This window comes from Syngnathoides biaculeatus, chromosome 7, assembly GCF_019802595.1.
Source record: "Syngnathoides biaculeatus isolate LvHL_M chromosome 7, ASM1980259v1, whole genome shotgun sequence".
In the NCBI taxonomy this organism is placed as follows: Eukaryota; Metazoa; Chordata; class Actinopteri; order Syngnathiformes; family Syngnathidae; genus Syngnathoides; species Syngnathoides biaculeatus.
The window spans coordinates 30,113,916-30,129,812 of NC_084646.1; the positions used below are offsets into that span (position 1 = coordinate 30,113,916).

Genomic DNA, 15,897 nt, shown 5'->3' on the forward strand with positions numbered 1-15,897 from the left:
ATAGGCTTAGATGGATAAAGATGACACGCTGTGGCGACCCCTTACGGGACAAGCTGAAAGGAAAACAAGAAGAATCCAAAACCGGAATGATCCACAATTGGGTTCTCATGCGTGCGATTTTATAATCATCCCATGGTCAAGTCCGATAGGTAGGAGAACAAGGAGGTGTGCTTAGTCATTATATATATATATATATATATCATATACTTAGTATTAGTATATGACACAAGATGGGACAGTTTAGTGACTGATGAATGAACACCATCTTGGGGTACGTCTGAATTCGCTAAACACCAACAAGAGACTATACAGTGGGATAAAATGAATGACGACCTCCAAATCATTTTAAACACCACCAAAGCCCCTTTGAAACCCACTCATATGAAGGAGTAAATCCATGTTGGGGCTTTTACCTTTGGACATATCACCTAAGAGTTTTTTGCAAAGGCACAGAGGTTAGTAACCACTAGCTCCCTTACTCCTTGAACAAAACTGAAAAAGAGTCAGGGTGATCCAAAAGCTAAAGGTTGACGAGTGGTTTCATGTAACAACAGTCATTTCGGGACAGAATAATAATTGGCTTCTTATGGTGGAACAAGCAGCAACAGTTTTATCAAAAGATTGTGTGGTTTGCATGGGTCCCAGACCACTTTTAGAGATTATACCAGCGGTATTACCAGATAATTGCCCTTTGGAATTGATGAGTAAAACAGTACTGTCATGGTCCCGCTGGTCCCTGTCCTGGCTGTGCCGGTCCCCGACACAGCACACACCGACGGCAGTCGGTGAAGTGCTCGTTCCTCGTTATTAGGACAAATACAAATAGGACTCCTTGCATTGTCTGACCGTTGCCAGATCGCTGCCTCATGCCTCGTTCCCGCACTTTTGTGATTCCGTTCCTGATCTCCCGTGTACCGACTCCTGCTTGCCCACTGACCTGCCTCTTACGCCTGACGTTCTTGTTACTGCTGCTCCCGTTGACTGCCTGCCTTATCTCCGACAATGGACCGATAAAAACGTTTCCCAAACTGCCTCTACATCTCCCGAGTCATGCATTTGGGTCCAACCACATGTTCTGGTGGTGACAGAACGATCTGGCCCAGCCGACTCAGCTGTGATACGTCAGTCCCTGCAGATTCAAGGCAGATGTATCGCCTTCCTCCAGTAATAAGTAAGAGTAATCACTGGTTACAGGAGATACTGTATATCCAATTAATCCAACATTTTGAATGTTCAAATGCAGGGTGTACATGTTAAATGGGAATTATCCATTCTTCCATTTTGTTAGCCGCTTATCCTCACAAGGGTCGTGGGAGTGCTGGAGGCAATCCCAGCTGTCATCGAGCAGGAGGCGGGGTACACCCTGAACTGGTTGCCAGGCAATCGCAGAGCACATGGAGACAAACAACAGTCACGCTCACAATCACACCTATGGGTAATTTGGAATCTTTTATGAATGCATATTTTTGAGATGTGGGACGAAACCAGAGTGCCTGGAGAAAACCCACACAGTCACGGGGAGAAATATGCTAACTCCACACAGACGGGGGTAGGATTTAACCCATGTCCTCAGAACGCTTACAGCTGCTCCATCGTGCCTAAATCAGAATTAAAACAGGAATTTACTATTTGAAGTTTAAGAACGGATTAAACTAATTTACATTATTTCCTATGGAAAAGAAATGTTTTGGAGGTTGCACAAATCAGACTTTGAACATTTCACAAGAACGAATTCTGTTCCAACTCCAAAGTTCCACAGTACAGTACTCAGTTTGGAAATTTTTATTTTATCCAGCCCAATCTCATCCAGATTAAATGTTTTGAAATACTGGGGCCAGGGGATTGTGTGCTTTACAAGATGGATCATGAGAAGTTGTAATATTTGCGAACAGTATTCTGAAGAGAAAAAACAAAAGCCATATTGCTCATCTAGACGCCAAAAGGAGGAGGGCTGAGACAAAATCACCATAATCGCCAACCAAAGCCTATTACCTAGCCCAGGGCTTACCAATGCGTCAATCGCGATCGACCAATAGATCGTTCAGGCAGTTTTGGTCATCACATAGCAGAAAAAGTGATTTCGGCCTCTCGCCCATCTCGTCTCTTGATTCAGTTGTGGTCAATACATTGATTGCGTGCGTCAATTGACTGATAGTTAGTTTGACCAACCATGTGTCACTGCACATGTGCACATAAAGGAACACCCCCCCACCCTCTTGTCACTAGATCATGACAGCTGGCTGACAAAAATAACAAAAAAATGTTCAAGATGGTTCCTTGAAGTTAGAATTCATGTACGGCCTGTAATTCCCCTCCTTCACTGACTAAAAAAGGGTCAGAGAGGATGCGAGGCTTATGTATTATCACTGATACTAATTCATGTATTTATCACATTAAAACCTCACATTAAAATTCATGTTTGACTCTTGATCTGTTAAATTTACCAAGTCTCTATTATATGATTGCACTTGGGTATTTTAATGATCTTTTAAATAACAAAAAGAGAGGGAGGGAAATGTGTTTGTACATATAGCGCACACGTATAGTACATTAATCCGGTGCTATGTTGTATAAGGTCTTGGGGATTCTTGTGTGAGCGGTGTGTTATAGTCTGTTGCCAAAAGCCATCCAAGACAAAACACTCCTGAACTGGCACAGTAAACCAATGAATGACACGTTCAATTAATTATGGTTTCCTTGATTACGCTACTTTCATTTGGATAACTGTTGCAATTACAGTCCCTATAATACAGTATGTGTGCGTGTGCGTCTGTGTGTGTGCGAGCGCGTGTGTATGTGTGTGGACATGGGGGGGGATTTCAAAGACTATTGGTTATTGATAAGTTTTTCTCAACCTGTAAGCAATGGAAAATCTCTTTCCAGGTGTGTATAGTTGACACGTCCTATTCACACATAGTAGCAACTCTCAGTTCAATGACATATTAATTTCTTCCTCTATATGTCCATTTGATTTCGTATTCATGTATATGTGAAGGTTCATCTCTTGAAAGACCAGATGAGTGCAGAGGCCACAGCTCGACTTGAGGCGCAGGCCCGAGTTCACCAGCTACTGCTGCAAAACAAAGACCTACTGCAGCATATATCGCTCCTGGTTAAACAGATCCAGGAACTTGAGACAAAGCTCATTGGACCCAACTCCAGTAAGTAATACTTAAAGTGCCACTGTCATGAAATCCATGATTTTTAGTCTATCAATGAAAAAAAAGTCAGCCGGAATGGACTCATCCATTTTTTCACCACACAACATGATTTTGACGAATATGGCTTTTTGTCACTCCCGCCATGAAAATCGTCTCGAGGGATTTGTTTTCAAGAAGAATCGGGAAGTGATGTTAGTAGCAGATGCCCACCCAAGCGGTCTTGTATGTTTCTACTAGTTTTACCTGCTGGAGGGTAGCTCTTTGTTCCTTCGTGTTAGCCAAAATGCCGGCTCGTTGTATTGCTGGATATTGTTCAAACACTCAGGAGGATGGATTCATTCTTCATACTTTTCAAAAAGACCCAATTCGTCGTGAAAAATTGATTGCACAGGTGTAAAGGACGAGCGCTTTGTGGGTTCCAAATGACAGGTCGGTGTGTATACAGCTACTAAAAAAAAACCTAATAGTTTGGGGGGGGTAATCCTCACAGAATGTAACAAAATATCCGCGCACGTAAATCAGGGTTGCTAAATGTGTCAATGTATCCGTTTGCGCCAAGCACGACTTCGGACGAGGTGCACAGCTTCGTCCAGGCTGGCTCATACATACTGTCGGGGAGTCTGTTGTTAGTTAGAAGTGATCCGCATATCATCTAAAAATGGCTCAAATCGATAGGGTAATATTGCCCCGGTCACTTCACTCGATTGCGAAATGTTCTTCTCTTTGAAAAGAGCTTCCGTGTCCCATAGTTCATGGGTGGACGAAGCGCGGCCCGCGGACAAGGCACGGCTTCGGCCGGGCTGGCTAACACATACTGTCTGGGAGTCTGTTGTTCGTTAGAAGTGATCCGCATATCATCTAAAAATGGCTCAAAACGATGGGGTAATATTGCCCCGGTCACTTCACTTGATTGTGAGATGTTCTCTTCTTTGAAAACGACTTTTGTGTCCCATAGTAGGTCGCACACCATGTTTTCAATTGCGAATGTCGCTGTGTGACATGATGAGCAAAGGATGCAGGCAATATGGCTTGGATGTCGAATGAGACTTCTGCAACTTTGCGCGTGGATGATGCACTCTCCGCTCATATTTATTTTTTCATATAGACATTGAAGTCAATAATGTCATGTGTATTTTTCATTATAATACCTATTTTAGAATGTTTAGAAGCATGACACTTGACCTTTAAATTCACGTTTTCCGATTCATGTGACATTGGTGGTAAAATATGAAATAGTGAAAATGCAAAAATATAGTTTGAATTTCATTGTTTTGAGTGAAATCAATTCGGTGTTGTTGAAATGTTAATTTGAAAAAAAAAACATTTAACACAGACAACACTTTTGTTCAATTCAGTAATGGTTTGGACAAAAAAAAAAAACAATTTGTCAATTGACAAATGACAATGAAAAACAGATTGCAATACAGGCGTGTGCTAAGTCATGACAATACCGCATCTCAAGTCATAATCTCCACAAACAGGCAACCACTGCAACAATACAGATAAAGGAGCACATAGCAAGGCTCACAGACTGGGACCAAATTGGTCACATATGCAAGCTATTTTAAGCTTCTCCAAGAAAAAATGTAATCCCCACACTTGTGGGAGTCCACCTTTTAATAGTTGAAAGTTGTCTTTTTTCCACTGGAATCTCTCGTCCTTTCTGCTCTGACAGAGAGAGAGCGAAAGATCACAGTTTGTATTGTTGTTATGTTAATGTCTGCTGCAACATAATTAACTGCTTCTTACAGATTACAGAGACACATTATTCACAGTATTGTAGCGTAAAAGCACCCAACATTTGAGAATCATTGCCAGGCCTTTACGCCGGTTTCTACGCTGGCCTGGCCACTATTTATTCATTTTAAATGACAAGGCTGAGGTGGCATGATGGTGAATGGTAAGCACAAATGCCTTACAGTTCTGAGGACAGGGTTCATATCCTGACCCTGCCTGTGTGGAGTATGCCTTTTCTTCCTGTGTCTCCATAGCATTTCTCCAGGCACTCCGGTTTCCTCCCATATCCCAAAAATGTGTGGTTAGTTGATTGACTTTAAATTGCCCGTAGGCGTGAATGTGAGGGTGAATGGTTGTTCTTTTTATGTGACCGTAGTGAGGATAAGCTGTACAGAAAATGGATGGATGGATGGATGGATGAATGACAAGTATGAGGTGTCAACAAATCTGGACTGCTTGCTGGTAAGGAAGCTCGCTAGCCTGCACCTACCTTGTAAAGTCCAGTAAGCAGGTACACTCCTCCCACAGCACAATCACCTATCGCTTTTATTTTTTTTTTACTAAACATAAGCATCAATGCTGCTACATTTGTCACAGGAATAAAACTGGAAATTGGAGTGACATTGTATGGTTGTCTCAAAATTACGTCTGTGTGTGTGTGTCTATCTGTATTTGTGTCTCTATACAGTATGTGTTTGTGTATTGGAGGGTCTACACATGGATCTGTCACATTTGGATGGACACTGGACCCAAGAGCACATTGAGGCTGGAGCAGGCGGAGCCTGATAGGTTGTGATGAGCGGTTTATCGAACCAAAGGTGATGTAGATTGTCCTTGATGTGCACTAGCGGGTTGTTGAGGCAGGGAATGTACGGACGGCAGTGACACAGGCAGGCGGCTGGCTTGGTGTCTTATGCGTCAGGAAGAAGAAGGGAACGATGAGGATAAGTAAATAGAGACGGGGTTCAGAAAAGAGCATGGGGAAATAAGTATGCTTACGTGGAGACCTAGGGGCTTCCATACTGCTATGAAAGCTGCAATACTCTGGCAACAGTTTCTGGGATCTGGCAATCTCTTACCCAGGTGGTAACTCGGCTGATTGGACACAAGTGGAGACAGATTTAAACAATGACACGTTCAAGTTCGATGGATTTTCAGTTACTTAAATAGTTTGAGTTGAACGGACACGGCTGATTATTGTAGTGATGGGAAACAGACCATTAAAGCATGGAATGAGTGTGCGATTTTATCTGAAGTGGGAGGTCCCGTGAGGAAAGCCAAACAGATTAACCCGCCTTGTAGTTACATGTAGGGGAAAGACAACGGTCCTCGAGCCGTTTATTCCTTTCCAGTGATGAGATTAAGACTGCCAAATATCCTTCAACACTGTTTGGCCCTCCTCAAGTGTGCCCTCACCACAGGAACAATCACCACCTGCTCCTGTTCCTTAAAGTGGGACTGTCACCCCTATAAACATTCTAAAATAGATATTGTAATGAAAAATACATATAACAGTAATCACTTAAATGTCTATATGAAAAAAAGTGAGCGGAGAACGCGTTTTTTTTTTTTTTTAGATGCAGTGCCATTTTTACAACAGCTGTAAAATTTAGACCTAAAGTTAACTTTTCGTCTTGTCAGTTCACAGAATGTTTCTCCAAAAGTCTTGAGGCTCGTGAAGATGTTTTTGGGCAAATGTGAGAGGAGCCTTTGTATTCTTTAGTGTGCACAGGGCTTTTCACCCAGGAACTCTCCTATGGATGCCACTTGCAGGGATAATATTTTTTCCACGGATTCGCGGAATTCTGAGTTTTTTCATCTGAAATTGTCATTTTTGTGAAATGTGTAAATCTGTAAATTTTTTTTACTTCTTGACCCAGGGCGAGGCTCTGATCAAGACCGGCCGCCAGCATCTATCAGCAACGCACATCGTGAAATTAGTCACAGCTGTGATAGTGGAAAACGGCATTGCTATCTGTTTGCGGGATTGCCATCTGTTTGCATGAAATTTGGTGTTTATAATAACGACAACATTCCGATTTCCGGCAGCATTTTGGCGGTATTTCGTCGGTATTTTCACTCTGTTAACATTTCATGGAAAATCATTCTGTTTACTACAGCATAGTTATAACTTATAGACATACGTACGCATATGTTATCGAGCCGTCTACACGTTTGCCAGTAGGGCGAAAGCCTTGGAGCGAAAACATGAAGATCGTGCAGGGAAATTGATAAAAACCACGGGGTAAAAAACTGTTTCAGATGGGCATGGCTTGAAAAAAGTGTAACCGTGCAGATAGGAATGAAAACTGTATCAACATGTCTAACTGAACACATACAAAAAGTGGACGTTCCCGGCAAAGTGCTGTGCACTCTGTGTTCCGATAGGAGCAAAAAATATCCAGGAGCATATCTAAACCAGGAAACACAGAGGTAAATTGGACGTAAATTTCTCAAATATTATATAATTGTTTATACGAATATATATATATATATATGTATAGAGAAAGAAAGAGGGAGAGAGAGAAAGAGAGAAAGATACACACACAAATAATGTGTACTTATTTATGAAGTATAACTTGTAAGTGTAGTAGCCTATTTGTTATTGAATTTCACTCACATTTTTATGTCTGAAGTTTGGCAAAATTATTTTGACTGTTTGGACTCATATTTTAAGTTTTCAAAATATTATGATTGCCCTGTATTTACACTGTTAGAAGTAACCAAAGGTTTCGTCACTTTAGTTCTCATTTCTTCTTGATTTTCTTTGGATTGTAGCATGATGCATTGGTTCTTGAGATCCTGTAGTAGTTCACGTTCTCTGACAGATTCTATTTAAGTGATTTCTTAATTCACCTAGTATGTTAGTAATCACGTTTGGGTGTGGCTTGTGAAATTGAATTCACCTTTTTGACTTTGTGATTCAACAAAGGACGGGGCAAATACTTTTCACAGAGGGTCCGAAAGGTTTTCAAAAAAAATGTTTAACCTTTTTTTCTGTATATCCTTGGGTTGTCTCTGAAGAAGATTAATATTTGTTTGAGTGGAGAAAAATTAAACTCCAAATTGACTTTGACCTCTATAGACAGTGTCTTTGTAATTTTAACAAAGCGTTAGTCAGGGCTAGAAAGCAACACTCTTCTGAAATTATCAGCAATAACCTCAACTCTATTAGCCTATTTTTGTGAAAAAATACAATCTATCGAGTTAAATATCAGCAAAATTATACAATCTTACTACATCTGAAGCCACGCAGAGAAAGCTCTATTACCATCTCAGAATTTGATACGGTTGACTAAAAAACTGTCAAGAAAACTGTTCAGCAGTTTAACACCATCAGCGAGCTGTCTTGACTCAATACCATCTGACTTTTTCATAACTATTGTGAAATCAGTGCGAGAGGATTTGCAATAAATGACCAACTGCTCACTTCAGTCTGTCGAGTTTCCTAAAGCTCTTAAAGTAGCTGCTGTTCAGCCTTTTCTAAAAAAACAGTGCTGGAAGCTTCCATGTGAGCAAGCTATAGACCCCTCTCTAATCTCCCTTTCATAGCCTAGATTGTTAAGAAAAATATTTTTAATCAAATTAGCAAATTCCTGAATTTAAATGGACTTTTTTGTCAAATTTCAAACAGGTTTCCTACGTATCACAGTACAGAATCTGCACTGAGCAAAGTGTTAAATGATATGAGATTGAATACTGAAGGCTCCGTCACACCATGGCGTTCTGGTCAACGTCCTCTAAACATTTCAATCGTTCTATTTTTCAGTGTTCTCAAATGCGGATGGCACATGTGGCGTGTGATTAACATGTGTCTAACGCATGACTTAACGTGTGTCTAACGCACGAAAAGCGTGCAACAGCGACCAAATAAGATACCCCTAAAAACCATTACCGTGTGCAAATGCATCATTGGGGCGTGACGAGCGATTTGTCGACGTAAGATGAGTGTTTTGGCGTGTGACCAATGGGTGAATAACGACAGAAAAGCATTTTGTTGGCGTGTAATTTTTACAGTGGAACTGGCACTAAAACGTTGGAAAATTCAGTCACTTCAGTTGTTGTCGAAGCTTATCCTTGCTTTTAGCTCAAGTTGACTTGACTATTGTAATTGTCTTCTGACTAGGGTTGCCCCAAAGAGCATTAAACAGCTGCAGCTCATTCAGAATGCTGCAGTGCTGGTTGTGACCAAAACACAGTGGTCACAGCATATAACTCCAATTCTAAAGTTTTTACATTGGTTTCCAGACAGTTTTAGAATATTTTTTAAAGTTCTGCTGCTGGTCTATAAATCACTAAATGGTTTAGGTCCTGAATACTTGAAAGAAATGCTTACAGAATACAAACCCAGTAGAGCTCTGAGATCGACTGACTCAGGTCTAATCGTGGATTGCTGCCAACTCCTAAGGAAACATGAAGAAGCAGCATTTCGCTATTATGCTGCAAAAAAATTGAAGATTTTGCAAGAATGTCTCTGTTGTCCAACCCTATTTTCAAACTTCTAAAAAACAATTTAACACTGAGCATGGTGAAACAGCAGTTAGTGGTTAGCATGTTTGCTTCACAGTTTTAGGACCCGGGTTCAAACCTAGCCTCACCTGTGTGTTTGCATGTTGTCCTCGTGCCTTCATGGCTTTTCCCTGGGTACTCCGGTCTCCATCCTCCCACCAAAAAAAAAAAAAAAACAAGCATGGTCACCCAATTGAAGACTTTAAATTGCCTGTAGGTGTGAATATGATTGGGAATGCTTGCTTGTTTATGTGTGCCCTGCGATTGGCTTTTACCAGTTCAGAATGTATTCCGCCTCTCTCCTAGAGTCAGCTATAGTCAGCTGCGACGTATCTCAACAGCTCAGTACTATATTGTTGTATTTTTCTAACATGTTTTCTGTTGGATTAATTGTACATAATTATCTGATATTTACTCTCGTTTGCTTTTAAATGCTCTTTTTCTTAATAGTACATAGTTAGCTCTCGGGGTTTTCTTTCAATCCATAATGCTTAAAGGTCAAGTGTCATAAAATGGATGATTTTTGGTATATTATGAATGAAAAACCCACAGCCAATATGGTCCCATGTGTTTTTTCACCACAAAACATGATTTTGACGTATACAGCTTTTTGTAACTCCCGCCATGAAAATCCTCTCAAGGGATTTGTTTTTGAGAAGAAGCAGGAAGTGACATACAGGACAGAGGTGCCCCCTAGTGGACTCGTTTGTTTCCATTAGTTTTACCTCCGGGAAGGTAGCTCGTTGTTCCTTCGTGTTAGCCTTCGGTCACTGCTTCTGCGAAGGCTGCGCCTTCTCCTATATTTCGTATTTATATAGTGTTCTACTTTTCGAAAAGAGCTTCCGTGTCAGACGGGGCGCGGTTGTCTCCCATAGATAGGATGCACCGCGTGTTTTCATTTACGAATGTCCGGGTGACGTCACAGATGGAGGACGCAGCCAATATGGCGACCAGTTGGATATCGTAGAATGACACATCTGCAACTTTGCGCATGGATGACGCGCTCTCCGCTCACATTTATTTTTTTGCATAGACATTGAAGTGAATAATGTTGGATTTATTTGTCATGACAATATCTATTTTACAATGTTTATAGGAATGACACCCAGGCTTTAAATACTTGAATAATAGGATGCAACGGAGAAATACTCACTAACATTACGTCCGGGAAAGCGCTCTCCTGTAGTGACAGAGGCGTCCTGACCAGGATGACAAAGATGACATCACAAGACCGAGACAGAGAGAAGACGTCACTAACATGTGACACAAGAACGTGGCCCGACTCGCCGAGATACGATACAATGAAGTCAATGAAGGACACGCCTCGACTCATTTATCTTTATTTGCCTCAGTTACGTTGTTTATTGACTCGCGTTTGCATTGCTTGTCACACACCTGCTTACTGTTATGTTGTCTATCTATTGCTGTGTTTGTTATGTTTCGGACTGCCAAGTAAATAAAAAAGCAGAGACATGGAGCAGTAATTACAACGGGTTGGAGATGGTGTAAGAGACACATCCCACGTTCTCCTCGCGAGCAAAAGTTCCTCTTGTCTTCCTTCCTTGAGAAATTTTATTTTAAATGTCCTGGGTTGTGTGAGCCCTGCTATCACCGGACGCTAAATCACTGACCATGTCACTGAAGCTGTCTCTGACTACAAAGGCTGCATAAACCTGACATTTTTATCATTTATTAGAAAACATATTTAATGTATTGATGAAAAAAAGATTTAATTGGGTCTTTAAATTTTATGACTGCTCATCTCTTTTTTTCTTTGCTTGTCAGTGGGATCCCAGGACAGTTTGTTGGAAATCACCTTCCGATCAGCAGTGCCCCCAGTAATCTGTGACCCGATTACCCCTAAACCGGAAGTGTCTGCCCTGAAGCTACCGCATCTTTGCACCACTGACAGGGCCATGAAGGCATTTGCATCTTCCAATGGGAGTTTGGGAAGCCCACTAGGTAGGGAGCAACATCTACTAAATCTGGATTGTTTTCATTTTCTCCCAGGTCCCCCAGGGCCTCCACCACCTCTCCTCTCCGTGCCTCCCCCTCCTCTTAAAACCAACAAGTGTGAGGTGACAGAGATGTTTGAAGACATAAAGTTATCATCTTGCAATGGAAACTCTCTGCGGTGCCAAGACTTTAGCAGTTTTCGAGAGTCAGGCATTGTCTCAGAGTACGAGTCAAACACAGATGACAGTGATGGGAGGGAAGATGAAGGAGAGGAAGAGGAGGAGGTGTTGAAATTCTTTGGTTGGGGAACAGGGGCAGTAACCCTGAAATGGCTAAAAGTTCTTACCAAACAGGCAACTCCCAACTCTCTGGGAGATGAAATAACACCATAAAATGCAGTCCTGCTTGAATTAAATTCAGAGACGCCAACAGCAAGAGATGATTTCTGTCAGTCATTGCAACAACAATATATTTTGAGCAAAATATAAAAGCAACACTTTTGTTTGTACTTCTATTTTTTTGTGTACTGAGATCAAAGATCATAAGCTTTTTATACATTCACAAAAGGTCCTTTCCCTCAAATACTGTTCCCAAACCTGTTTAAACATGTTTGTGAGCAGTTCTCCTTTATCAAGCTAATCACTCCCACCTCACAGGTATGGCATATCAAGATGTCAATTGGACAGTGTGAGTAATGCGCAGGAGTGCCTTATGCTGGCCGCTCTGAAATGTGCAGTTTTGCTTTATTGTCAGCATCTTTGGGGTCAGAAAATAGTGTCTGGTGTGACCACCATTTGCGTTACATAGTGCAACACATCTCATTCGTATAGAATTGATCACCTTTTTGATTGTGGCCTGTGGATTGTTGGTCCACTCCTCTTCAATAGCTGTCCGAAGTTGCCTGATCTCGGCAGAAACTGGAACATGCTGTTGTATACACCGATCCAGGGCATCCCAAACATGCTCAAGTGGTGACATCCGGAGAATGCCAGCCATGCCAGAACTAGGATATTTCCCCTTGCAACACGGGGCCCTGCATTATCATGCTGGACAATGAGGTGATGGTCATGGATGAAAGGCACAACAATGGGCTTCGGGATCTCGTCATGGTATCTCTGTGCATTCAAAATACCATCAATGAAATGAACATGTTTGCTGCACATAACACGATTGCCCACACCATAATCCCAGTGTCACAATTGGCCGCTCAATCCACAATGTTAACATCAGCAAACCGCTCACCCACACAATGTCACATACACTGTCTGCCATCTGCCTTGAACAGTGAAAAGCGGCATTCATCTACGAAGAGAACCCCTCTCCAACATGCCAGATGCCGTCAAATGTGAGCATTTGCACACTCAAATCGATTACGATGACAATTTGCAGTCAAGTCGAGAACCTGATGAGGGCATCAGGCATGGAGATGAGCTTCCCTGAGATGGTTTCTGACAGTTTAAATTGGTGATGAAAACCAATTGTTGCAGCAGCTGTTCAAATGGCTGGTCTCAGACAATCTTGGAGGCAATCATGCTGGATGTGAAGGTCATGGGCTGGTGTGGTTACACGTGGTCATGGGTTGTCAGGCTGGTTGGATGTACTACCAAATCATTTGAAAGGCCTTGGAGACAGTTTGTGGTAGAGAAAAGAAACATTTAACTCACGGGACTCTAGTGGACATTCCTGCTGTCAGCATGACAATTGCACTCTCCCTTAGAACTTGCGACACCTGTGGTATTGTGCTGGATGATAAAACTGCACATTTCAGAGTGACATCTTAATGTGGCCAGCCAATTGTTACACCTGTTCAATAATTAGGCTGTTAAATCAGCTTCTTGATATGCCACACCTGTGAGGTGGGATGGATAAATTAAAAAAAAGGTGAAATGCTAATTTACACAGATTTAGAATAGATTTAGATAGAGTTGTGAACAATATTTCAGGGAAATGGCCTTTTGTGTAATGTTGAAAAAGTTTCAGATCTTGGAATCAGCTCATGAAAAATGGGAACAAAAACAAAAGTTGTTCAGTGTAGATAATACATGACATGGACAGACGTACATTTGTATACCAATGATTACCAAAGCTCTTGAATATTGTTTCCTTATTGTGATATAGGCTATCAGTAAATCCTGTCGAACTAGAGTATGATAATATGCGACATATATTTGTTGCAATTGCTTTAGAAAAATTGAACATCAGTTTCTTTGGGAGCTAAAAGAACCGGTAACTTAAACCCTAACATACATTAAATCACAGTATGCTTCTTTTACTCTTGTCTTTAAAATTATTTAAATTACTACTTGAAAAAAAATAATTCTTGAATTAACATCCTGTGTTGAGCATTTGGGAATCAATCTTTATTCATTTCGGACCATCATACAATGACACAGGTGCGTCCACTGACGTTCAATACATAAGGATATTTTTTTAAGTGTTGAACATCCACTGAAATGCTGTGTATCCTTCTACTTGACATTCTTTCTTTAATCTCTGAGTTTTTTTTTTTTTTTTTTCACAAAAGAGTGTAATCTAAGTGGACAAGTGTTATTGCTACTTGGTCAAGACTCATGGAGGCTGTTTTACTAAGATCCCAAATAGTGGGCTCTCAATTACATGTTCATTTACTCTAACAGATTATGCACGGTGTGGCCAACAGGTCAAACAATAGTTGGAGAGATTTTGCATTTTAGGTGGAACACTTGCAGTCGCTCACATTTGACGACGGCGATCACGCTCGTGCCCCTTCGCACTCGCAAATCTGCACAGTGGAGCACCAAAAATCACGCGCGTAAAATTTGTTACAAGAATAGATATTGAAAGACGTTGCTTATTTTGTGTAGTGTTGATATTAATTTACGTGTTTATTTCATAAACGTTGGTAACAAATCAAGCCTGATCCAAAATAATCAGCATTCACCCGGAAACAGGAAATGCAAGTTAAACGTACTGAGCATGTCCACAAGTGATGCCAAAAGTGCATGTTCAGAACTTCTTCACGTTCTGCGAGGGCATTTACGTTGAAAGTCATCAACATAATGAGCCTTATCAAAGGAAATTCAGTTACAGCAGGGGTAATCAATGCTAGCCAGTTTTGGTTGATCGTGTGACGGCATGCCCTCCCCCCAAAAAGACGTTTGACTATCATCTACCTTGTCGCTTGATTCAGGCGTAGCCAAAACGTTGAGCCCACGCACATAAAGGCTCGTTCTAGCAAGCCGGCCTCCTATTTACACTAGCAGTCGCGGCGTAGCACGCGTGCACCCCCACCCCACCCGCCCCGGTAACTATAGTACGTATAAGATTGTGATTTACTTTGACTTGATCTAAGTTCTAACGGTCATTTTACCCTTGGTACACGTTATCTTGAAGTTGAAAACTTTCCCCCTCAGATAGATACCGCTGTAGATTACGCTAGATTATAACAATATATCTCGTTTGACGGCAGCAATGTTTCTTACAATGTATCACTAGCTTGTTGCCACTAACGCCGATTATGTTGAACTAAACTTTCAGCATTTTCAAAACATTGCGGGTATAGACCGTTCGTGTTTATTCCTTGACAGGCCAGTGCATTTAACTTTTCTTCAGATAAAGTTTGTCAGATCAAGAATTTTTATTGATGAAAAATTTTAAATACTGTTTTCATGTTCTCCTAATATCAATTGAAATTGGAAATTATAATTTCTGAGTTTGAAATTTTTGTTTTCTATTTTAGTTAAATATTTTTTTCCATTTTATTTTTAATTTACAGTTATGTTATATTAATCGAGTACATTATTTTAAGGCCATCCCTAATCACAACCGAAACTTTATCTGCAGGCATGACTGACCACACCCGTACACATTTCAAATGTGAGTGACTGCTTGTCGTAGCATGACAAAATTAAGTTTGAAATGATAGAACTGGAAGTGTTAGTGGAAGACTCAAATGAACATACTGTATTTCTGAGATCCAGAAAATAAATCTATTGCACCAATATTTTTTTGAAGACAGCACTTGCAGGAAAGTATTGTGTTTGATTTTAACTCTACCCTAGTGCATGTGAATTGGATATTCTGTAGCTGCCCAGCTAGTGTTACTTGAAAACAAACCAGAAAACTACTCTGGGAGAGGCAACTACTAGCTGTCACATTGTGCTGAAATGAAATGAAACAGATGCAAGGAAAGGCAGGATTGAAAAGACTTTTGTCTTGGGTGATATGACACTCCCTCTTGTGAGTGATACCAAGTCATCCTTAAATCCTTCAGATGCTCCAAAATTACATTGCTGAATTGACTATATGCAACAATAATTTTTATTTAGTTTATTGCGTTTTTAAAAAAAAATTCATGAGCATAAAAGTTAAACTATCTTTCATTTACGCTGTGCTGGCACTGTTGTGCGTACAGTTTGCCACTTCCCATTCAGCCGCTGTATTTGAATATGCAAAATTATCACTTCCAATCTTTTTCTGATCTATAACTGAAATCACACATGCTAGATTAATCTTATTATTAATATTTTGAAAAAATATACAACCTTGTCTGCCA

At 40.8% G+C, this 15,897-nt stretch overlaps 1 protein-coding gene across 5 annotated transcripts in view; it reads left to right on the top strand.

Annotated features, from left to right (window-relative positions):
* Positions 1 to 15,897, top strand: part of LOC133503188 (carboxyl-terminal PDZ ligand of neuronal nitric oxide synthase protein-like) — a 123,824-nt gene that overhangs the window by 84,474 nt on the left and 23,453 nt on the right. For all 5 annotated transcript variants that reach the window (XM_061824506.1, XM_061824507.1, XM_061824508.1 and 2 more), the window contains 2 exons: positions 2,996 to 3,161; positions 11,193 to 11,369. In XM_061824506.1, coding sequence (XP_061680490.1) covers positions 2,996 to 3,161; positions 11,193 to 11,369 — 343 coding nt within the window. The remainder of the gene's footprint in view (positions 1 to 2,995; positions 3,162 to 11,192; positions 11,370 to 15,897) is intronic.